The sequence below is a fragment of the Mesoplodon bidens genome, assembly GCF_964165515.1.
Source record: "Mesoplodon bidens genome assembly, chromosome: 15".
NCBI classification, from domain to species: domain Eukaryota; kingdom Metazoa; phylum Chordata; class Mammalia; order Artiodactyla; family Ziphiidae; genus Mesoplodon; species Mesoplodon bidens.
The window spans coordinates 24107177-24131782 of NC_138171.1; the positions used below are offsets into that span (position 1 = coordinate 24107177).

Genomic DNA, 24606 nt, shown 5'->3' on the forward strand with positions numbered 1-24606 from the left:
TGCCCATAGCCTCCCCCTTCCCCCATGTGAGTCAGATCAAGTCCCCAACTTAAGGCTTGGACGGCCCTGTCTCCATAGCTCTAGGGCTGAGCCAGCTCCTGCCTGAGCCAAGGGAGGCAGGGAGCAAGATTTCTCCTGTTGACGGAGGGCACCACCTCTTCCCAGTTATCGTCGACTTTTTTTGGCTTGGCACACGTGACTGTGCAACACAGATTGCAGGGTCGCTGGGACCCTGCTGGGGGAGGGGCTGGAAGGAAAAGAGGCAGCAGGGCTTGGCAACCACCACAAGGCTCCCTGCAGCAGCCTGATCGCCCCGCCAGTCCACAGACACAGAGCAACTCACACTCTCCTATTGGCCGGCTCCCCACCTTGGCTGGGGTTTTCATTGGCTGAAGTTCTTGATGTCACCTGTCTCTGAGGCTCCCCGGAAAGTGAGACCATGTGTGTAAAGCATCAGGTGCACAAGAGAGCCACCAAATAGCAGCTCTGCCCCTGTGGCTGCTGGCTTTCTTACCGGTGACATCTCCTTGGAGAGCCCTTCCTGACGACCCTCTCTCACATGGCCCTCTGCCTAGATGCTCTCTTGCAAATGCTTTCCCTTATTGCATTTGTTGCCACTTTGTTTTTTGCCTCTAGACTGGGAGCCAGGGATGCAAGGCAAGTCTTGTTCTAAGCTCCATCCCCAGCCCTCCCACACAACCTGGCTCTCAGCAATTATTGTGGAGTGAATGAATGACACCTGTCATTCCATAAAAACTAAAACACCCCAACAAGATAATAATGATGATAACAGCTAAAATTTACATGGCATGCGCCAAGGGCTCTATATAATTTATTTTACTTAATCCTCACAAAGCCCTATGAGGTAGGTACCATTATTATCCCCATTTTATAGGTGAAGAAACTGAAGAAACTTAAGTGATTTGCACAAACTCCTACTAAGCAGTGGAGGTGGGATATGAAACCAGCCAGGCTGGCTCCAGGGTGTGTGCTTTTGACCAGATGAGCAGAGATGGATTCAGCAAATATCCATGGATAGCCACTCTGCACCTGGTAAGTCCCAGCCCCTCTTCTTGAGAAGCTTCTAGTCCGGAGCGGAGAGAGGCTGTGAGTCAGCCTGGCCTCCAGGAGGAGCTTAGGAAATGTCTCATAATTAGAAAATGCTTCTCTCTTATCTTTAAGTCCTGTGAAAAAGCACCTTTGAACCACCACATCCATCATTTCAGATCTGATAACTTGAGGGACTCCTAGAGTACACCTGAGGACCACTGTTTGAGAAATGCTATCTGAGGGAATGAAGTCAGTCTATGAAAACATCTCTCAATTGCGGATGATCCCTACAGATGAGAAATTGTGACTTGGCCGCTGGTCAGAGAGGATTAATTTACTGTGTGAACATGGGTCGATATGAGGCAGCTGCCTTTGCCACCAGGCAGTGTTTCTCAAACCTGGATACCTTGAGAGTATGCCCGTGGGCCCCGGTGAGACCCACGTGAAATCAGACCCCCCCTCACAAAACCCAGCCGGGTTCTTACGTACATCCTTCCTTGCTGATGAAGGCCCCTTGGGGAGCCTGGGGGATGCCCTTCCACACGGTGATGGGCTTGGGATAGCCAGGGTCCGTGGCCCGCCGCTCCTCACTGTAGCGCCAGTACCGCTCGCCTTTGAAAAAGTAGGTCTTGCCCACAGGTTCCCAGCGCAGAGCTGTGTCAATGCCTTCTCGGGGCAGACAGCTGCCCAGCTCCCCCAGGCTGTGGGGGTACCCAGGCTCCACCGTCACCTCCTTAAACACCCAGTACTTGTCACCTGTGGCCAAGAGGAACCCAGGATTAGCCTTCCCCGGTCATTCATGCTGAAGGTTGTGGATAGAGCCACTTGCCCATCATCCACTGGGACTGAAGTCGAATTCATGGAGCCAGTGTCAGGGGGAGACGGCCCTGGTCCTGCTTGATCCCTGTGGCGGAGGAGGCTGAGGCCCCTTGGCCCAGGCAGAGCTTAGGGGGCAAGAAGCCAGAATCCAGTCTCAGATCCTGGGCAACTCGCCCCACGCTGCCCAGGCTCCGTGCCCCACCCTCTTTTCCTTTCGTGTGACTTGCTCCTTTTTCCTTTCCGGGTGACCTCAGCCTCTCATGGCTTCACACACAACTAGGACTCCCCCAACCTTCTACCAGTGACACCCAACTCTGAGGCTGCCGCTCTCCCAGTGGACCTGGGCACCAGGCCCAGGACCCTGATTGCCCACCGTCCTCTGGGCATTTCCAGGTCGGCGTCCGGAGTTCCTCCTCTCCACCCCAGGGGCTCCCTCCCTCACCACCTGTCTGCCTCCCAGGGTCCCCAAGAAGGTGGCATCACCCTCTCTTTCCTTCTCCTCTCAGCACTTAGCCTCTCACAAGGCCTTGCCAGCCTCCTAGCCTCACTGCTCCTCCCTGGAACAGGCCTTACAGACATCGCTCTCCTCAACTCCAGCAGCCGTCTCAGAAACGGCCTCCTGCCTCTGCCTGCATTGCCGCCTGCCCTCTGGCTCTCTGCTGCTCAGAAACAAACAGTGAACTTCCAGCATTGCCCTGATGGATTAAGACCACAGTCCGGCTGGGCAGCCAGGGCTCCTCAGGACTCTCCCCTAAACTACCTTTCCAGGCCACTTCTCACAGCTCTCTGGTGGGGCTCCATGGCTGTCTGGTGGTCTCCTGAAGCCCTTTGAACTACTCCTTTGCCCATGCTGTTCCTTCCTCTTGGAATGCTTTTCTCACTCCTCACTCTCTGACTCTTACTCTTCTGAGGCCTGGCCCAAGTCGAGATATTCGAAGTGAAACAACCTAGCACAGGGTGGGCCTGCCATACAGCTAGTTCCCCCTCCTCCCCTGGCCCCTCCAGCCTGCGTGACCTCCCCCCTCCAGGCTCCTACAGAGCTCACAGGGTGGCTTTCCATGGAGCACTGGATGGTCTTCAGTTGTCTGCACCACCCTCTACTTTGTGGGGGTGAGGCTTGTCACCCCACCAACTTCGGCACATACAGACCCTCAACAATCACTCCCTGACTTAATTTCCCCTGCCTGTAGGGATCTGTCCTGTCAGATGGCAGTGCTTCTGTTAGGGCTAGAAGGACCCTTGCAGCTCATCTGCCTCCCACCCTGCCTCTTCCAGTTTACAGGTGGAAAAGGGGGGTCCCGAGAAGGGCAGGAAAGCGTGCCAGGTCCTTCTGCACAGGCCACGTTACCTTTGAAGAAGACAAATCTTCCATCAGCCCTTTCATAGGCTGCGTCTATGCGGGCGGGCAGGCCTTTCCAGAACTGCTCGATCTGCATGGGGTAGCCCTCCTGTACCCGGTTATTGCGCAGGCGCCAGAACCAGCGATCCTGGGGGTTAAGGCAAGGAAAGAAAGAGGCATAGCCTTTGAACCCAGTGATCTCAGCCCTGGGGCTCAGGCCCCAAAAACCCAACACGTTCCCCTGGGCCCAGCCTTGCAACCCTCCCTGAAGTCTGCTTCTATCTTTCAAAGCCCAATGAGGAAGATAAAATGCCCATCAACTCTCTTCACATGAGGCTCCTGATGGCTCTTGCTGCCCAAGGGGCCATGAGACAGGGCCAGCAGACAGGCCTGGTGGGCAGAGGAGGCGTGGGGGGGAGCTGGAAGGGATGATGCAGGGCCTGGGATGACCACATGAGGGCAGCAGAGAGTCCCCGACGTCAGCAGGGCCCCTCCCCAGGCTGGTGGGAAGCAGGGGCTGGTCACTGATCCCGGTCAGAGTGCCCTCCTCATGGCTGGCTCCAGCCAGCAGGGTAAGGTCTGTGGGAAGCAAGCCGTGGAAATTCCCCCAAGCCCCGGATGTGAATTCAGTTTCTTCCTCTTACAGTTGCATGACCTGGGACTCAGTACTTAAAGAGCCTCACCTGCAAAGGGGGGTAATAGTGGGGGTCAGATGAGAGATTATAGGTGAAGTGCCTAGAACAGTACAGGGCACATAGTCAACGTTAAGTAAATGGCAGCTCAATAGGCCAAGAATGTGAAAAAAGCCCTCCTCCTCAAATTGGTGCCTGGTCCCACTACAGCCCTGGTTGGTAGGCAGTCTGGGCGAGACCTGTAACCTTCTAGGACCTCGGTTTTCTTATGTGTGAATGGGAATGATAAAACCCAGACTCGCTTAGGAACCGTTCAGTTGGAGGATCCAAGGGTGCAGAAGAAAGAACATGATACATAAAAATGGTACAGGGGCTTCCCTGGTGGCGCAGTGGTTAAGAATCCGCCTGCCGATGCAGGAAACACGGGTTCAAGCCCTGGTCTGGGAAGATTCCACGTGCCGCAGAGCAACTAAGCCTGTGCACCACAACTACTGAGCCTACGCTCTAGAGCCCACGAGCCACAACTACTGAGCCCGCATGCCACAACTAGTGAAGCCCACTTGCCTAGAGCCCGTGCTCTGCAACAAGAGAAGCCACCACAATGAGAAGCCCGTGCATCGCAACGAAGAGTAGCCCTCACTTGCCGCAACTAGAGAAAGCTCACGCACAGCAACAAAGACCCAACGCAGCCAAAAAAAAAAAGGTACAAAAGCTAGAAAAGTTTTTTTCTTTTTTAAGGTGTTTTACGAAGCACTTTCACATCCAGTTTTTTAAACCTTATTTTGACTTTCACAACTCCTGTTAAGTAGATCTGAGATACACAGAGTCTTAGGGAAGGCCAAGTGACTCTCCTTGAGCCACGCGGTGAGAGCAGGACTGGGGCTGACCCCTGTCGCCTGATTCTTGGTCAGAGCTCAAAGCTTGCTGGGGAGAATTCCACAAGGTGAGTGGGGCAGCTCTCCACAACCAGCCAGTGTGACAGAGACACGCTGTCAGCAGAGGGCCTCTTGTGCTGGTGGCCGGGAGTGTGGTCAGCAGGCAGTTTTCAACTGTCAACCTCGCTGGGGATGACCTAGCTCCAGAGAGCTCCCCCAAGGTCATGCCCCCCCCCACCCATTGACTGAATAAAGTTCCAGCCATTTGGGGCCCAACACGGGACAACTCTGATGGGCCATTCTAGCTCCAGAACTCGCTATGGGCGTGGCCGGGTCTGCGGTGGGTCTAGTTCCTGCTTATCTTCTCCTGCCCCATCGTGCTTCCCACCCCTCCTTCCCACAGATGTGGATCCCAAAGGTGCTCCCTAGTCAAAATCCTGCATCCCAAACACTGTCCCAGAGCCTGCTTCCCTGAGAACCCAACTGCAACACACTGAGCAGGCTGCCACCCTGCAGCCCATGGCTAGAGGGACAGGAACAGACCAGGGGACAAGATGTAGCCTGGCCAGCTTCCTGTCAGGCGCTCCTCTGAACCAGCCCTGGCAGGAACTATGGCCAAGATCAACGTAGGGATTCAAATGCGAGTGAAGACGAAAGGTCCAGGTACTGCTGTGCCAGCCCCTACTCCAAGCCAGCGTCTTCACAACCATGACTCCTTTGATCTGCACACACCCTTCGTTAGAGAAGTGACCCTCCCAGCTCTCAGATGGAGAAACTGAGGTCCAGACAAGGGAGGCGACTTGCTCAGAGTCACAGAGCAGAGGCCGGTCTCCAGCACTCTTCCCCCAGCGTTAACCCTCGGGAAGGGGCAGGGTCACCACTTCCCGCCTCCCTCTTGGAAACAAGTCCATTCACCCAGCAGCACCAGGAAGAGACCCCATGGCCTGGCCGCTGGGCTAGCTCCCCTCCAGGCCCCACAGCAGGCCTAATCCCAGAGCAGCAGCTCTCTCCTGCCCCAGGTGGGGGAAGGAGTGGGAGGGGAGCACCGAGGTCCTACCTTAAACACAAACATCTCGCCCCGGAAGAGGGCCACCGTGTTGAAGTTGCCGTCACAGATGTTGGGTTTGGCGCCTGGTGTGGCTGGCCGGTCCCCGAGGGGCGGCCGAGGGGGCCTGGGCTGGCGCTCATGCTTCCTCTCAGACGGTGAGTGGATCCTGCGGACGGGGAGTGTGGGGAGGGGCCTTGTGGGCTCCAGGGGCTCCGCGGGGGGTCCTGGAGAGAGGTTCTGCATCTTAGAGAAGGGCCAGGCATGCCCTGCCCCCCGCTGCCATTGCCTCATCCTCACCCCGGCAGCTCTGAGACAAGCCTGTCACACTCCAGCCTCCTGTCCCCCCTCTCCCATTGTTTACTCCCCCAGTCTTTGAGAAAATCCATGAAAAGAGCCATTAAATGGGAACTCCCATTTTCCACCCCCAAGTCTGGTATCTTCTCTTTCTTCTCTCCTGTTACGAGAGAGGACATGTCCCTTCTTAGGCTCAGTGTCCCCTACCCTCTCTGTCTGCTCTCCCCATTCTTTATCCTGCTCCAGTACGGCCTCTGCCTCGTCACCCACTGAAACTGCTGTCAAGATCACCAATGACCTCCATGTTGCCAAATCCAACATTACTTGACCCAAACTTTGATGTCCATATGAATCATTCAGGGATCTTGATAAAATGCAGATTGTGACTCAGAGGGTCTGGGTTGGGGCCTTAGATTCTGTGTTTCTTCAAGCTCTCAGGTGATGCCAGAGTTACTGGTCTGAGGCCCACACTTTGAGTAGCAAGATCATACAAACACTTTCCTTAAAACACTCTTCTCTCTTTTCCAGAACGCTGCACTCTCTTGGTTTTCCTCCTACCTCGTGTACTGTTCCTTCTCAGCCTGCTTTGCTGGCAGCCTTTCCTCATCCACCCAGCTCTAAAGGTCGGTATGCCCCTGGGTCCTCTCCTCTCCCCTCCCCTCCCCTTCTCTGTCTGTCTGTCTGTCTCTCTCTGTCTCTCTCTCTGTCTTTCTCTCTCTATTTTGGTCCCTAGGTCAGTGCTTCTAAACTTGGGCTGCATATTAGGATCACCCGGGGAACTTTTAAAACCCCTGATGTTCAGAAGTCACCCCAGACCAATTGAAACCAAATTTCTGGGGGTGAAGGCTGGGTATCAGTATTTTTTAAAATTGAAATCCCAAGGTGATTCCAATGCACTGCCAAGTTGAGAATCACTACCCGAAGTGATCGCTTCCAGGTTCATGGCTTTAAAGACCTCTGTTCAAGCCATCCCATAGAACGTTCTGTGATGATATAAATGTTCTATATATCTTCACTGTCCAATACAGAAGCCTCTAGCCACGTGTGGCTATTGAGCACTTGAAATGAGCGACTAGTTACTAGTGCGGCAGAAGAACTGAAATTTTAATTTTATTTAATTCTAATTAATGTAAAGTTAAATAGCCACATGTGGCTAGTGGCTACCATATTGAACACCAAAGATCCCAGATCAATATTCCAGCCCAGATCTCTGAGCTACAGAGGTCAATCTATTGCTCCACAATTACAAAAGCCAGGAACCTCACCCCTGTGTCTCATCTATCAGCAAATAAGTTCCATTTTATTTTCAAAATACTTCCTAGTCCCCACTACCTGTCCAGTCCTCTGTTGCCTCACCTGTGGAGATCCTGCCCATCCTCCAGGCTTTGGGTGGGGCGACCTCCTCTGTGAGGTCCTCAGGGCCTCCAGGAGAGCCCTCCTCCCGCACTCCACAGCCCGGGGGCTGTAGTGGCCGTGCCACGTGGACATGCGTTTGCCGCAATACACTGGTCTTCCCATCTCAAGCGACTTGACAAGAACAAGAACTTCCCACACCAGTGTGAACAGAGAACGGGGTGGCATGGTAGCAGGCCCCTCAAATCTTATCAAGATATCAGCCTAGTTTGTCTTTTTCTTGTCTAAGAGAAAAGCTCTGGTAAGAATACTTATCCTACTGTATCACCATTACTTGGGCAGATGGGTGAGTCTCTTGGCTAGAGGTGGGACCCCTTGAGAGGGAACCACAGGAGGTGAGAGGGAGGTGTGTGGAGGGGGGAGGCAGGTAGAGTAGGGGGAGTGGGAGGCTCTCTGTTCACTTTTGTCCCTCCCAGTTGCAGCTCAGACCCTCCCCTAGGTTTCCCAAGTGTGCAGGGAAGGAGGGGGGTGGGGGAGGAGCCTTGCAGACAGCAGTCAGAGACCCAGGCCCCCGGCCTCCCCCCAACCCCCCGCCCCGACAGGCAGGCAGTCATGGCCCAGCCCAAGGAAGGAACGGTGGCCCCTCTCCCCTGCCACACACCGTAGATCTTCTGGATGCCCTGGAGATCATCCTGAGGCAGCTTGAAGTTGTGTGTCTCCATGTACTGGTAGAAGGGTGCCATGATGGCGCTGGGGTCGTTGGAGTGCTCCAGTCCCAGCGCGTGGCCCAGCTCATGCACAGCCACCAGGAAGAGGTCATTCCCTGTGGAGGGGGAGATGGGGAGGTGCCCAGGGCACCCACTCAGGCGTCAGTCAGTCAGTCAATCCATTACTTCAGCAAACACCTAGCATAAGCTTTGCGCCAGGCCCTGTCCCGGACACTGGGACATACACACCCCTGCCTTCCAGAACTCTCTATATAGTGGTGGATAGGGACAGAGAAACAAAATAAGTGAAATTAGTGTTCCAGGTGCTTCTACAGCTGTCTATAAGGGTCGAGTGAGGATTCTGAGGAGGGAGTCATTTACGCTTGAAGGAAGATGTTCAGGGAAAGCTTCATGAAGGTGAAGCTTAAGGTGAGTCTAGAAAGATAAGAAGTTAGTCAGCAGAATGGATTCAGTGGGAAGGAGAGGAAGAGGGGCGGGGGTGCCATTCCTGGCTGAGAGAGTGCTATGAACAACGTCCAGGGACAAGCAGTTTCATTCCACTTGGCTCCGGAACAAAGCAGGAGGGGAGGGCCGGAGGGAGATGAGGTCAGCCAGGCTGGCAAGCAGGGCTTGTGATGCCATGCAAAGGAATTTGGATTGGCTTCTTGGCCAGTGGGGGGTTTAAGCAGGTTGGTGTCAGGGGCGGGGGGGCCGGTGGTGACATGATGTAATCACTCTGGCTGCAGTTGGAGGAAGGATTAGGGGGTGATGAGACCAGAGGCAGGGGCATCAGTGGGGTTGGTCTGGAAGCCAGTTTGAGGGTCCCGGTGAGAGATGAAAAGAGTCTGAGCCAAGGCAGAGGGGGTGCGACGGGCAGAGGGGAGTCCTGGGGGCGGCAGGCTGGCGGTCATCTTCAGAGACCCCGGGGCAGGCGGAGCCTTGGTCGTGCAGGAGCTCTCAGTCCTGAAAGGACTGAACTATGGCCAAGATCAACACAGGGATTCAAATGCGAGTGAAGACGAAAGGTCCAGGTACTGGAAGTGGGACACGTGGTCCCGAGGGTGAAGCTGAGGCAGAAACACAGCAGAGTGGTCGTGAGCCTGGGCCCCTGAATAGGACAGGTCTCGTTCATTTCCAGCTCTACCCCAGTGAGCTTTGTGAATTCGGTCAGAAGGTCTCTCCTCTGAGCCCCAATTTCCTTATGTGTGCAATGCGGAGGTCATACCTACTTCAGAGGGTTGTGTGAGGACTGGATAGGATAAGATGTGTAAAGGGCATGATGCTGCATGGCAGCTGTTGTCACCATGCATAAGATAGGAGCTTGGTCCCTGGAACAAGCCCATTGACCAGAAAAGAAGCACGAGGCACTTGGGGTCCCAGCAACCAGATCCTCTTAAAGCCAACTCCCCTGAACTTCTGGGTCAGGCCTGGGACAGTGCAAGGCCTGACTCTGGGGGGATTAAGCAGCCCTGGCTTTGGGAAAGAAATGCAAGGGGCCGGGAGTTGAGCAGGCCGTCGAATCAACAGTCCTGACTCATATTATGTCCAGTTATAGACTCCTGCTTGCCTTGACCTCTGGCATTTGAATGTCCCTTGAGCCCTGCCTCTGTTGCCCAGCCCTAAGGCCTGTCACAGTCCAGTCCTGCCACCTTGAAGTGCAGGGGAGGCTGCCAAGAGCCCAGGAGGTGGTCAGGAGTCCTAGTGCTCACTCTGGCCCCAGTGGCACTGGCCAAGCTGCCCTACCCCAGCCCGGCTGAGGGCCCCACGAGGGTCAGATGAGTCTGGGGATTGTGTCTGGCCTTCCTGGCTGAGGCCTTGGGAAGAGAGAAGAGCCCTATGGGGCGGACTCAGTCACACACATGCATGCCTGCCGCTCTGCGGACACCACCAGTACCTTCAGCGAAGGGGGGACGGGCAAGATCAGGGGAAGTTTGGCCAAGAGCCTGGGGCTGGCCTTCTGCTGGGGCAGGGCAAAGCTGGCATGAGGAGGCCAGGCTGCCCCCAGTTCCTTCCTCAGGTCCTGGCCCCTCTGGCAGCAGGGAAGGGTGAGCTCATCTCTGAGCTCCATCCCAAACAAAGGTGGCTGCTAGCGCCAATGGAAGGCAGCCCTGCTTCCTGGGGTCCGGTCCTGGCTCTGCGCCTGGCACGTTCTGTGACCCGGGACAAGCTGTTTGGGCCTCTGTCTCCTGACTAGGCTCTTCTTCCTCAGGGAGCATCCACAGGGATTTCAGCTGAGAACCAGGGAGCAGGGCTCTGAGCGCCTGGCTGGACTCTAAACCTTTGTCCTCAGCCTGTGTCTATTACTCTGTAAGCCTCTGTGCTGGGTCTCTGCAGAGAACAGGAGTAAGCCCTTGAAGGAAAGGGGTCTGTGGGTTTGTTCCAGGGACCAAAAGGCAGAGGAGAGCTGGGGAGCTGGCATCCTACTGCACAGAAACCCGAGAGACCTGTTAAGTGGGGGCTGCTCTGGGGAGATGGAAGAAGAGTGGGGAGGGGCAGGAGAACTCCAGAAAAAGCAGAGGGATGGAGAAGACCCACATGCTTAATGGGCAGGAGGCTGGTAAGGGCTTCACCACCCAAGAGGGTGAAAGGCAGAGAAGCAGAGTGGTCAGAAGTGTAGTCCCTGGGGGTCTGACTGCCGTGACTCCCGGCTCTGCCATGTCCTAGCAGTGTGACATTTTAAATCTCTTCCTCTGTAAAACAAAGGGATTAATGGTACCTTCATCACAAGAATGGGGTGAAGATTAATGAGGCAAGGTACAGAAAGCACTCACACCACCTCCAGGCACAGAACTATCACGGCTAATTAGCAAGTTCACGTTAAGCTATGTATGAAGGACCAGCATCCTCAACAGGGAGAGTTCCCTTGAGCTGGGAGCTCAAGTCCTTGGGCTTCCTAGCAAGCACCCAACAGTCTACTTGGCTACTCCAGTGTATCTTGTCTCTGCTTCATTTCCTTCTCTTGGGACCTCCATCTTTGGTGAGTCCCATCTCATTGACTCCTGAAACCCTCCCAAAGGTTACTACATTTCCTTTTGCCTCTATTCTTTGGCCAATGCTGTCCCCTCTGCCTGGAATATCCTTACTCCTTCAAAGTTCAGCTGAATGCCATATCCTCCAGGGAGCCTTCCTTGATTTCCCTAACCAGCAATGACTGCTTCCTCCTATACACTCTCCCAGCAGAGTATCTGTACCATCTTTATGGCCCTGACCACTTTCCACCCTACATCATAGCCAGGAGCACACACTCTCTTCTGCCCCAGGACTATGAGCTCCTTGAGGGAAAGCTCTGTGCTGGACAAGCCAGGATGGAACAGTGCCAAATGTTCAGTATTTTTCCAGGTGTTGTCTTTGGACCATCTGCAGCAGAACCAACTGGGGTGATTGTTAAAAATTCAGAGTCCTGTGGTTGAGACAGCTAATGTCTTCTTTGGATGAGAGTCAGGACTTTGCTCTGGAAAACCAAGCATGAACTATCCAGACGCAGTTCATAACCCCAGCAATAGAACGCTAGGAACTGGGACACAGCCATTGCCCTAGGATGGTTTTTGGAAGGACAGCAAAGGAACCAAGATTGACTGAGCACCTATATATTATCTCGTTTAATTTCCACATAAACTCAGCGAGGGCGTGATGCAGCCTTCCGGGAATTTTTGTTTGTTGGCTTTTCTTCTCTATTCTTCTGCCGCTTACTGTGCGAACGTCTCAACCACTCAGAACTTTCCTTTCCTCACCACCCTGCCCAGTCTAGCTCCCAGGGTGGGGAGGAATCACTGTAGTAACTGCGGAAGGACTGTCCCCTGTGAAGGGCTGGTCCCCATGACGCTTCCCGTCTTGTCACCTTCCCCAGGGCTGGGCTTCCTCCCCAGCAGAGCTTAGTGAATTCTGCTGACTTCACTGCTTGACCCATTGGAAAGGGATGAGGACACAGGGTGCCTGGGAGACTCCCCGAGATCAGCTTAAAGGTGTGGTGGGCCAGATCGCCCTTCACACAGACCCCAAAGAAGTGGAGAATCAGAATCCCCTTTACATTCTAGTGGTTCTCCAGGAGAGCCTTTTCAACACACAGGTGGCGGGGATTCTGATTCAGGAGTTTGCGGTTAGGGCTTAGGCAACCTTTTTAAAATAAAGTCCCCCGCGGGAATTTTATAGTGGTTGGGTCAGGCTGACACACCTGAAGCTACTGCTCAAACTTCACGTCACTTAAGAGTGGGAAGGCCTGTGTCACACGTGCTTCCTAACGTGATGCAACAGGGGGGACCAGCACCACCTGGGAAGCATTCTCGCCAAAAAAGTCAATCCAGTCAGGCCTGTAGATCTATTCAGGCTATATGGGGAAGAGAGACATGGTAAAAGTGAACCTAAGTCAGACAGAGAAAGACAAATATCATATGATATTGCTTATATGTGGAATCTAAAAAAAGGGGCACAAATGAACTTATCTACAAAACAGACATAGTTATAGATGTAGAAAATAAACCTATGGTTACCATGCAGTAAGGAGGGGCAAGGGATAAATTGGAAGATTGGGATCGACATATACACACTGCTATATATAAAATAGATAACTAATTTCTTCAACAAATACAGGGAGAAAAGAGAAGCAAGGTGACTGCTGTAAATGAAAAGGGCCTTAAGAGACGAATGATGTGTGGATGCTCTTTGGATCCTGATGCAAGCAAACAACCATTAAAGACATTTTTGAGGTAATTTGGGAAAATGAACACAAACTGAGTATTGGATTTTAAGAAATTATTGCTAATTTTGTCGGGTAGGTCATGATTTTGTGGTTGTGTTAAAGATAGTCTGTTAGAGGTATGTACTAGAGTATTTAGAGGTGAGACCTGAGATTTTCCTTAAAATACATCACCAAAAAATAAAGGGGGTCGGGGAGGGTAGATGAAACAGCACTGACATAATGTTGATAACTGCTGAAGCAGGGTGATGGGTGCCTGGGGGCGTTCACATGATCATTCTCCCTACTTGGTAAGTTTAAAATTTTCCATACTGGAAATTTAGAATAGAGAAGAAAGCTAATAAACAAAAAATTCCCGGAGGCTGCGCTCACACTCTCGCTGAGTTTATGTGGAAATTAAATGAGATAACATATAGGTGCTCAATCAATCTTGGTTCCTTTCCTCTCCTTCCAAAGGCCGTCCAATGGCAATGGCTGCCTTCCGGTTCCTAGCAGTCTATTGCTGGCGTTATGAGCTGCATCTGGATAGAGTTCTGCTTGGTTTTCCAGAGCAAAGTCCTGACTCTCGTCCAAGAAGACATTAGCTATCTTGGAATTTCTATCCGAATTCTTGGTCATTCGTCAGGATGGGGTGGGACAGATGAGAGGGTGCTGGGATGGTGCCCATCCACAGGTCCCAGCTCCTTCCCACACACACCACCAGAAGTTCTCAGGGTTTTGAGACTGGTCCAAGGTCTCTACCAGCAAGGAGCAGTTGTGGGAAGTAAACACCCAGAGCTGGGAAAGGCAGGGTAGAGGAGGAATGTCCTTAATAATTCATGTATCTCTATCAGGGCTATGACTGTTATCAGCTAACAGTGCCTGGCACATAACAGTGGCTCAAAAATGTTAGTTCTCCTCTCGTCACACTTTATCAGTTAGTACAGACCTCCACTGGTTGACACTGATCCAAGAATAAGAACAAGATAAAGAATAGGTGTTCAGAAAGCCAGGAAACACATCCAAGACATAAGGGAGAGGATTCCTGGGCTGAGGAAATGGAGCTGGATAGGAAAGAAGACCAAAGAAGAGGGTGGGGGACAAAGAGAAATGTAGCAGTTTCATAACTTTGCCTAGGCTGAGCCTTGGCCACATCACCTCCTGAACCACCCTTTGACAGACAGGACAAGAGTCGTGATCCCTGATCCATGCAATGATATGAAATGCTTTTAAGGAGGCAGTCCTCACCTACAGACAGCAGACACAGCCTCTGAGGAAACAGGCCTTTAAAGTCTGCTCTCAGCCTGAAGCATCGCCAAGGAAAAAGAAGGCCTAGTGTTTCCCCAACTTGCCTAAGCTTAAGAATTGGAATTTCCAGGGTAAGGGCCTGGGAATCCATGTTTATAACAAGAACCTGGTTGATTCTTTTTTTTTTTTTTTTTGCAGTAGGCGGGCCTCTCACTGTTGTGGCCTCTCCCCTTGCGGAGCACAGGCTCCGGACGCGCAGGCTCAGCGCCATGGCTCACGGGCCTAGCCGCTCTGCGGCATGTGGGATCTTCCCAGACCGGGGCACGATTCCGTGTCCCCTGCATCGGCAGGCGGACTCTTAACCACTGCGCCACCAGGGAAGCCCCCTGGTTGATTCTTATGATCAGGCAAGTTAGGGAAACTCTGGGGCTTAAGACAGTGTTTCTCAAGGTAATGGACGCCTGCCCCAGAAGCACTTGGGGAATTTATGAGACCACGTGCAGATTCCCAGGCCTGAACCCAGAACCAGAGAATCAGAATAGCAAGAGGTTAGGGGCCTGGAGCCTGGAATCTGAATTCTTAAAAAAGGTTTCTAGGTGATTCTGGTGTACCCTGCAGTTGGAGAGCCATGGAAACAGCATGGTAGCAAAGAGTATGGGCTCTGGAATCGTCATGTCTGGGTTCGAAAATGTATTTCCCCATTCACCAACTGTGGGACCTTAGTAGGTTACTTACTGTTTCTCTACACCGCAGTTTACCTATCTGTAAAATGGGGATGATAATAACATATACATATTATACAGTATGTGGAAAACTCTTGACATGGGCCTTAGAATATTAACATACTAATTCTAATCTATTATAATCTAAAATAGAATTGAATTGGATTCTCTGTCCCTCTTTCCTCCAGAGTCCTACTGCATTTTCTTGGTACTTCTGCTGCGTCCTTCAGTACAGTCTGCCTTGCCACAGGGTGACTTATGTATACATCTGTCTCCCCAACTCGACTCTGGACTTCCAAAGGGCAGAGACTGTGTCTTTTTTAAATGTTCAAACACGTGCATCATGTTCCATTAGAGTCGGAAGGGACTTTAGAAGTCACCTAATCCAGCCCCTCATCTGACAGATGAGGAGACTGAGGGTGAATGATGCACCCCTCGTCACATGGCCAGTGGTTGAACTACAGCCTGAGCCCTGGCACTGCTGCCTACCAGCTATGCCATCTGAGCCTCAAACTCTTCATCTTAGAAAAGGGCATAATGGTGTACAGTTGCCTACTTACTAAGCAGCTGCCTTGCAAGTAAGTACTGATGAGGAACTCTTGCAACCTGAGGAGTATTGTTACGATTACTGCAGAGAGGATGCTAGAGTAATTACGGGGCCTATTATTCACTTGTGAGGTTGACATAAGGGAGAGAGTCTGTCATGTTTTCCCACAGCATGGCCTTTGAAGCCCTCATCAGTCAGGCCAGAGCCTACCACTTTCAGCTTTAAGCCTTTTAACCTTTTCCTCCAGCCTCTGATCCATTACTTTATCGTCTTATTCATGGCCTAGACTTTCCTCCTAACTCAGTCCAATTAGACCATTTACTACTAAGTGATCTGACCCATCTGCCTGGCCCTGGCCCTGATGAATCAGCTGTTGAATATTATCAGAGACCACAGTTCCCACCCTCTTAGGGTCTTAGTTCTTGGACAAGAAGCTCTAGAAACCAGGAAACTCAACTGTGGTATCCTCCAAGCTCTTCCTCAGTGCTTCTTTCCCTGACAGCCAAGTAACCCCCTGTCCCCTCATGACCTTACCATCATGGTTGGCATTTCCTAATGTCCATGGCTCGTCTGAATCAAAGTGAGTGTCTCCACCAATCCCTGGGCCAGGGAAGTAGGCATGAGCCAGGAATCCCCCTTCACCATCAAACGGGGAGCTGTCACCATGGAAGCCAGAAGCAAAGAAGATCATGATGTCGGCCTCCTTCCGGTCACTTTTGATTTCATGGTAGGGCACCTCTTCAAAGGTCAGCGGGGTCACCTTCTGCCACACATCGAAAGCCTGGCGAATAGCTTTCCGCGTGTCTAACTCACCCACCTTTGGGGTGTAGTTGTGAATGCTGGTGAGAGAGGGGAGGATTGATAGGGAGGAACAGACCAAGAATCAGAGACCAGCAGAGCTAAAAGGAACACCAGAGGCCATGTGGGCCTAGAATTCTGCTGAGGTACCTCAGGGGTTGATAAAGAGGTTGGGTGGGCAGGGCTCTGGGTCCCCACCCCTGCCTTTTACTTAGTGTTTTATATTTGATCTCTGAAAAAGTTTGTGTTGAATTTGTAGAAAAAAAATTAAGTTGTGCATGGCATTTCCTAAATTTTAAGTTTTTCTCCCAATACATAAAAATGTACATTTATAAAATTTATAAAAACACTTAAACAGGGACTTCCCTGGTGGTGCAGTGGTTAAGACTCCATGCTTCCAATGCAGGGTGCCCGGGTTTGATCCCTGGTCAGGGAACTAGATCCCACATGTCGCAACTAAGAGTTCACATGCCACAACTAAGGAGTCCGCCTGCCGCAACTAAGGAGCCCACGAGCCGCAGCTAAGACCCAGCACAACCAAATAAATAAATTAAATTAATAAATATTTTTTAAAAACCCACTTAAACAGTGGAGAGTTTAAGTCAAATATCCTGTAAAAAAATCTTTGGCACCAGCTACTACTGTTTGTCTACATAGAAGCTGGTATAGGGTGGCATGTGATTAAATCAGTTATAGGTTTAACTACGTAAGGTTACTGTATCCATATTGCATGGTTCTCCACGATGGAGCATCACCACTTCTGGCTGCTCTGCGCCATGAACACCTGGGGCAAAGACTATTCACCCATTCTACAGGTAAGGAAACTGAAGCCCAGAGAGGTTGCGTGATAGAAGTTAAGGTTAGAATTGGGTTAGAAGCCACTTCTAACTCTACTCTTGAGGAGACTCTAAGTCTATGCAGTTACTAACCCAGATTCTTCTGAAGTTTCCTCCTCTTGTCAGATTTCTGAAAAAATCCTGTTCTGGTCTCTACAGCTTGTGAGCAGGAGAGTCCTTAGCTCAACCCAAAGGATCTCTGTCTCAGATCCTAATCCTGAACCCAGGGATCCACCTGAGATGGAATCAGAGACTTGAGAGGTACAAAACAGGGCCCAGCTGAGCCTGCCCTATGCCTGGCCCTGACCCCACCCCACCTGAATCCTGATGTCTGCGTCTGCTGTGATGGGTTCCGTCATCCCTGCCCTTGGTCACTGGGCTGACTTGGAGCCTGATCCTGCTTTGCCCAGACAGTCAAGGGATGACAAGTGTTGCAATTCAGTTCCCAGCTCTTTATGCTCCTTAAGAAACAACTGGAACTCTGTGCTGGGAATCTCGGCTGAAGTCCATCAATCAGGCTAAGTGGGGAAGGGATCCAGATCAGAGGGAGTGGGGTTTGGCAAGCAGCGGTAGGGAGGATGGGTTCAGCCATGGTTCTTTATCCCAGGTCAAAGTTACCAAACATACCCCACTTCCCGTAACTAAAAACTCTAGGAATCTGAACAGAGCATAACTCATGAGCCCCTAAAGGGCCAAACAAACCTGAAGCTGGAGACGTAGCATCCTCTGGACGCTACAAGAACAAAGTCATGGGGTCTCAGAGCCTGGCCTTGATTACAGACCCACCTACAGTGTGAAACTCAGGCCAGGAAAAATCAGAGTGAGGGTGGAGCCAAAGCCAAGGAGGAAGAGAGGGAGTTGAGGCACCTGTAGGTGATGTGCTTCTGCCGCCACTTCTGTCCCGTCAGGGCATAGCGCTTGTTTCTCCGCCTTCGGCTCAAGTGCGGGTGATCAGGGACACCACATCGGGGTTTCTTCATCCACCTGGGCAGAGAGAGGACACACAAACACACCAACACTGTGGTCCCTGGACACTCTAGGAAGGCACTGCAGCTCCCGGTCCCAGGCTGAATGGCAACGTGCACACTCAACCCAGACTCTGGGCCCCTGGCTCTGATGGGATCCCCGAAAGGAACACGATCGACTGCTCGATTCATCACTTCATTCACTCCTAACTGAATATGAAGAAGTGCTGCTGCATAAGAGACTGCGAGTCAGGAGACACGGGCTTGCTAGTTCCAGCTCCGTCACTAATCATAGGAGCCCGGGCAAGCGACTGAGTCAATGTGAGCCTCAGTTTCCTCATCGGCAATGTGAGAATTCTAGTTCTCGCTGGTCTTAGTTTGTGGGGAGCCTCCAAGGAGGGAATGCACGTGGAAATGCTCTGTAAATGAAATTAGATCACGTCACTCCCTGCTTTAAAACTTTCCAATGATTTCCCCAATCACCTAGAATAAAACTCAAACTCCTCGGGCTTCCCTGGTGGCGCAGTGGTTGAGAGTCCGCCTGTCGATGCAGGGGACACGGGTTCGTGCCCCGGTCCGGGAGGATCCCACATGCCGCGGAGCGGCTGGGCCCGTGAGCCATGGCCGCTGAGCCTGTGCGTCCGGGGCCTGTGCTCCGCAATGGGAGAGGTCACAACAGCGAGGGGCCCGCATACCGCAAAAAAAAAACAAAAAACAAAAACCTCAAACTCCTCACGTTGGCCCACAGCCCCTGCGTGATCCGCGATCTAACCCCCACCTACGCGTGATGACACCGGCACCCCCTGCTTCCCCACAGGCACTCTGCGCCAGCTCCAGTGGCCTCCCTGCTGCGCCTTGAACATGCTAAGATCATTCAGCTTCAGGGTTTGCATTTGCTGTGTCTTCTGCTTGCCATGCCCTTCTTCACACGGTTTGTTCCCTTACTTCATGAAGGTCTCTGCTCAAATGTCACCCTTTCCAAGAGGACTTCCCTGCCACCCTCCCTAAAATAATGTCCCCCTCCCCATCCCACCTCTATCTGTTTATCCTGCTTAATTTTTCTTTATATCCTTTTTTTTTTTTTTTTTTGGCTTCAAATTTAATTTATTTTCAATGAGACTATGATCCTTAGAGGATTTTTCTGGGTAGTTAAAAGATTGGGGGCTTCCCTGGTGGCGCAGTGGTTGAGAGTCCGCCTGCCGATGCAGGGGACACGGGTTCGTGCCCCGATCCCGGAAGATCCCACATGCCGCGGAGCGGCTGGGCCCGCGAGCCATGGCCGCGGAGCCTGTGTGTCCGGAGCCTGTGCTCCGCAACGGGAGAGGCCACAGCAGTGAGAGGCCCGCGTACCGCAAAAAAAAAAAAAAAAAAAAAAAAAAAGATTGGGGAGATAATTTATTACAGACAGATATTGGTTATGAGTAATATTCTTACCAAAAGATAGCTATCAATATTTTTTTTTGATTTTTTTATTAGTTTCTGCTTTATAACAAAGTGAATCAGTCACACATATACATCTGTTCCCACATCCCTTCCCTCCTGCGTCTCCCTCCCTCCCACCCTCCCCATCCCACCCCTCCAGGTGGTCACAAAGCACCGAGCTGATCTCCCTGTGCTATGCGGCTGCTTCCCACTATCTATCTACCTTACGTTTGGTACTGTATATATGTCCATGCCTCTCTTTCGCTTTGTCACAGCTTACCCTTCCCCCTCCCCATATCCTCAAGTCCATTCTCAAGTAGGTCTGTGTCTTTATTCCTGTTTTACCCCTAGGTTCTTCATGACATTTTTTTTTCTTAAATTCCATATATATGTGTTAGCATACGGTATTTGTCTTTCTCTTTCTGACTTACTTCACTCTGTATATCCTTTATCATTGTCTGAAATTACATCATATCTTAGCTTTTTGTTTATTCTTTATCTCTCTTACCAGGTTCTAACTCCATAAGGACAGGAACCTTGCCTGTATCCCCAGTGTCAGCACAGTGCCTGACTCAGAAGGTGTTCAAGAATGATTTGTTGAATGAATGAATGAGAACTATCCCATGGTGGAAAGGCATAGCTTGGAAGACAGTAAATTCTCTTTCACTCCAGGTGTTCAAAAAGTGGCTGAACAACTGTAGGACTTGGAGTGTAATTATCCGCAGCACTTAATTACACTGTATTGTGATTTGAAATCTATTAGTCTGTTGTCTCTAGTAAATAGTAAATTCTTTGAGAACAGGAACTGTTTTGTATTCATCATCGTGTCCTTAGAAGCTAGCCCTGTGCTTGGAACTAAGTAAATCCTGGTAACTGTTTGTTGTCAGGTTAAGTTGCATTAGGGAACAGTGAGCCTGGGACTTCACTGGGGATATAAAATAGGGGCCAGGATAGGAGATTTAAAAGATCATGGCTGATTGGATGGGCCATCCTTGCATTTCATGTCTCTGTGCTGCCCTAATGACCAGCTCACTGAACTATAGATTGAGATCGCTGGGGGAAAAACAGTCTGGCCTTATTTGCAGTTGTTGAAAGCAGTTGCCTTTGGCAACAGAGAGAAAAGGAGACAGAGACTCTTTTAACCAAATATTAAGGGACTTGAGGGACTTAACCAGGTCTTACTCATTTTGTATGCTTTACATCACCTAGAATGCCCACACTCGGAAGTCGATAACAAAAGACAAAATAATAACAATAACATGCATGGGTATAAACGTTTATCATTTTCACAGTGTTCACTTTCTTTTTTTAAAAAAATAAATTTGGGGGCTTCCCTGGTGGCGCAGTGGTTTAGAGTCTGCCTGCCGATGCAGGGGACACGGGTTCGTGCCCTGGTCCGGGAAGATCCCACATGCCGCGGAGCGGCTGGGCCCGTGAGCCATGGCCGCTGAGCCTGCGCGTCCGGAGCCCGTGCTCCGCAACGGGAGAGGCCACAACAGTGAGAGGCCCGTGTACCGCAAAAAAAAAAAAAAATTAAAAATAAATAAATAAATAAATAAATAAATTTGGTTCTCAAAACAGCTCTGTGAGGTAATCAGAAATGATTGATCCCAATTTTACAGAGGAGGGAAAAGGTACAGAGATAAATTGAGTAACTTGCAAACTATAGCAAACTGTGAGGCAGGACTGGGACTTTGTTGAATGAATGAATGAACTATTAATGCAATTTGAGAAAAAAAGCTGGGGCTTTTCTTTTCTGTGCTTAATACAAGTTTGGGTTAGAGGAACTATGTTTGTTGAATGAATGAAGGAGTGAATAATGTGTGACATTTCCCAAGGTAGGCACTCAAAAATACTACTTTAAAGTGCTAATCTAGCTTCCTTTCACTGACAGTCCCTGGGAAGAGACCCAGGAGGCACCTCCAGGAGGCTGAACTAGACCTGGAAGGGCCCCCAGGGAGGAAACAGGCCCAGAGAGAGGCAGCGATTGCCCAAGGTCACAGAGCTGGAGCCAAAACTAAGGTCTCCAAGTTCTACCCGCAAACACCCTCCGCATCAGGTCTGGGATTAAGTGCGAGCATCTTTCTCCTTCCCAAGCCTCCAAAACAGCGTTCCCCCGCCTTCCTACAAAGAGCTGGGGGCAGAGCGGCAAGTGGGAAATGCCATCTTCCTTCCTCAGATCTTTCCCTCTGCCTCCTTCTCTTGCTGCCACCTGCCACTCTCTGAAGCCTGTCCAACAGGCCTGTGGCTTCTGGAACAGAGCGAAACCCAAGGCCAGGTGGTGCCTCAGCAGACACACCAGTGCTCCTGCCCCGGGATGCACTGCCATGAGGCCTGCACAAAGCCCTCAAAATAACCTCCCCTTTGAAAGGCGGTCAGGCTCTCTTTGACCAGCTGGCTCGTGAGGCCACAGGGCCAAGGAGTCCACTGTACTCACAGCATCACAGGAGCGGTCAAATGTATTATCTCAGAATTTCACAATCTCACAATCAGAGAATCTGAGGAATAGAAAATGTTCATACAGAATTTTAGTATCATAAAACCCCAGACTCGGACTTCCCTGGTGGCACAGTGGTTAAGAATCTGCCTGCCAATGCAGGGGACACGGATTCGAGCCCTGGTCCGGGAAGATCCCACATGCTGCGGAGCAACTAAGCCCGTGCACCACAACTACTGAGCCTGCGCTCTAGGGCCCACGAGCCACAGCTACAGAGCCTGTGTTCCACAACTACTGAAGCCCTCATGCCTAGACCCCGTGCTCCACAACAAGAGAAGCCACCACAATGAGAAGCCCACACACCGCAACGAAGCGTAGCCCCCGCTCGCCACAACTAGAGAAAGCCCGCGCACAGCAACAACAGACCCAATGCAGCCAAAAAAAAAAAAAGAAAAAAAAGAATCCGCCTTCCAATGCAGGGGACATGGGTTCGATCCCTGGTCGGGGAACTAAGACCCCAAATGTTGCGGGGCAACTAAGCCCACACACCAAAACTACTGAGCCCGCTCACCACAACGAAAAATCCCGTATGCCGCAACTAAGACCCGACACAGCCAAAAAACAAAACAAAACAAAACAAAACCCAGACTCACTAAATTTTAAAAGCTTAGAATAATGGAATCTAGAATGTAAGAGTCAAAACTCCAACACTTCCCCCCCCACCCCTGTGTAAATGAACAAGATGAGGCCCAGAGAGATGCTTATCTCAAGGAGCGACTCACCCAAGGGATGGATTGATCCTGGATCCACAATTGGCTAGATTTCCTGTTCTCCACCCACTGACTTCCCCGCATCCTCCCCCAGCCCCGCTCCTTCTTTCCACCTGAGCGCGAGCTCTTGTCCCTCCCCCACTGCTTGGGAAACTCACTCCAGCTCTTGGTCGTGCCTTCGTGGCAGTTATGGCTTTTCTTAAACAGCTTTAATAACTTTCATGGTTATTCCTTAAAAAAATATATAATATACTCAACTCTCTCCCATCTTAAACAAACAAAAATTCATCCCTCTGTAGCTCTGACCAGGGATTGAATCCCGGCCACGGCAGTGGATGCCCAGAATCCTAACCATTAGGCCACCAGGAAACTCCCACGGATCAGCTTCTTGAAAGTTGTCCCTACCTTTGTCATCTCCACTCCTCATCTCCCCTTCTCCCCACCGCAATCTGACTTTCCTGCCACCACTCCAGGGAGGTTTCAACGGCCAGCCTCTTTGTTACCAAACTCAGCAAGCAAACACCTTTCAGTCTCCTGTTGGACCACCATGGCAGCTGACCCTGCTGACCATCCCCCTTCAAGGCCATGGCATCCCTGCCCTGGGCTTCCTTCACCTCTCAGGCTGCTCCTTCTCGGCTTGTTTTGTGAGTTCCATCCCCAGCACTCTTCTCTCCCTCCTCTTTATCCTCTCCCTGAGTATAAAACCATCCCTGTAGCTTGGCTTTCTTGTCATTACCTCCTAAGTATCTCCCCGAACCTCAGTGTTTCCTTCTGAGTTCTAGACCAGTGTAGCTAGATGATGGTGTTTTTCGCTAAATGGGGAGCCTCTGGAGGGCAGGGATCAAAGGACCAAGCCCAGTGCCTGGCACACACAGGCATTCAGCAAACACTTGTTAAATGGGAATAGTGGAATAAGACTTGCCAACTCATTATTATTCTAGAGTTCTCTGTATCAAGTGAGATGTGTACATCTCAGGAATGCCAGAGGGGTGACTCACAGACCCACAAGTTATTAGTGTCAGAGGAGATTTAAGACCATCTATAACCAAACCCCTTATTGTGCTGATAAGGAAACTGAGGCCCAGAAGGGTTAAGAGTCTTGTCCAAGGTCACACAGCAAGTTTACGGCAGAGCACACCCCCAGCTCACATAGGAAAGGGCACCTTGGGGTACTCCCTCCCAGGATGACACTGCAGGGGCAAGAGATAGGAAGGTAGGATGGGCATGATATACAGATGAGGCCATGACAAATGTGAACCCAAATGTAAGTCTGGAAAGTTCAAAGGCACAATGTCCTATACAAATCTTACTCGATTGTTGTCTGATCCAACACACCGGTGACTGGGATCCCGTAAAACTGCTGCATAGTGGCGACTGCTGACTGTAAGGCCTTCCCTGAGTGCAACGCAGATGCCCGTGAGTCATAGGGCAGCAGATAGCCGTATGACTTTAACCAGTTCTGAAAGACATATGAAAAGAAAAGGATGCATTACTCGAGAGAAGGCTCTGTTCTACTTGGGCAGAGATTTGCCCTTGAAACCAGGGATCTTTTTACCAGAGGGACTTATGGACTCAGCCTCTGATTCCTGCCTCCTTCATTCCCTCCTGCAGACACTGTCAAATTAACCTCCAGAAAGCCCAGCTCTTGTTGGCTGACTCTTTTGCTATAAAACTTTCACTGGATCTCTACTGGCTGCAGAATAAAGATTAAATTGCATTCCAGGCTTTCCAGTACCCTGCCTCTTTACCATGTATGTGTTTTCCACTGACATATGACTAGACATGCAAGAGCACCAGAACAGTTCATTCTCGGAAGCAGACTGGCCTGATAAAACGCTGTGCCACCCAGAAACTCACTGTGTCCAAAGGCAGAGTCTGCTGAAGAATCATGTTGTAGAATATTAAGAGGCATGAGATTATCTGCGGTCTTTATTGTTAATCCCTCCAAAAAGAGCAAGCCATTATAAATAAATATAGACAAAATAAGCAAAACAACATATTATTTAATTTAAATATGAGTACACAAATATATGCATAGAAAAAAGCCTAGAAGGGCGCACATAACATAATAA

At 50.8% G+C, this 24606-nt stretch overlaps 1 protein-coding gene across 1 annotated transcript in view; it reads right to left on the reverse strand.

The window, feature by feature from the left end:
* MMP24 (matrix metallopeptidase 24) overlaps positions 1–24606 on the reverse strand; it is a gene marked incomplete at its 5' end in the record, with an annotated part of 45897 nt that overhangs the window by 991 nt on the left and 20300 nt on the right. Inside the window, 7 exons of the mRNA XM_081256268.1 lie at positions 1540–1806; positions 3218–3356; positions 5773–5987; positions 8072–8233; positions 15841–16145; positions 17808–17924; positions 23845–23993. Coding sequence (XP_081112394.1) covers positions 1540–1806; positions 3218–3356; positions 5773–5987; positions 8072–8233; positions 15841–16145; positions 17808–17924; positions 23845–23993 — 1354 coding nt within the window. The remainder of the gene's footprint in view (positions 1–1539; positions 1807–3217; positions 3357–5772; positions 5988–8071; positions 8234–15840; positions 16146–17807; positions 17925–23844; positions 23994–24606) is intronic.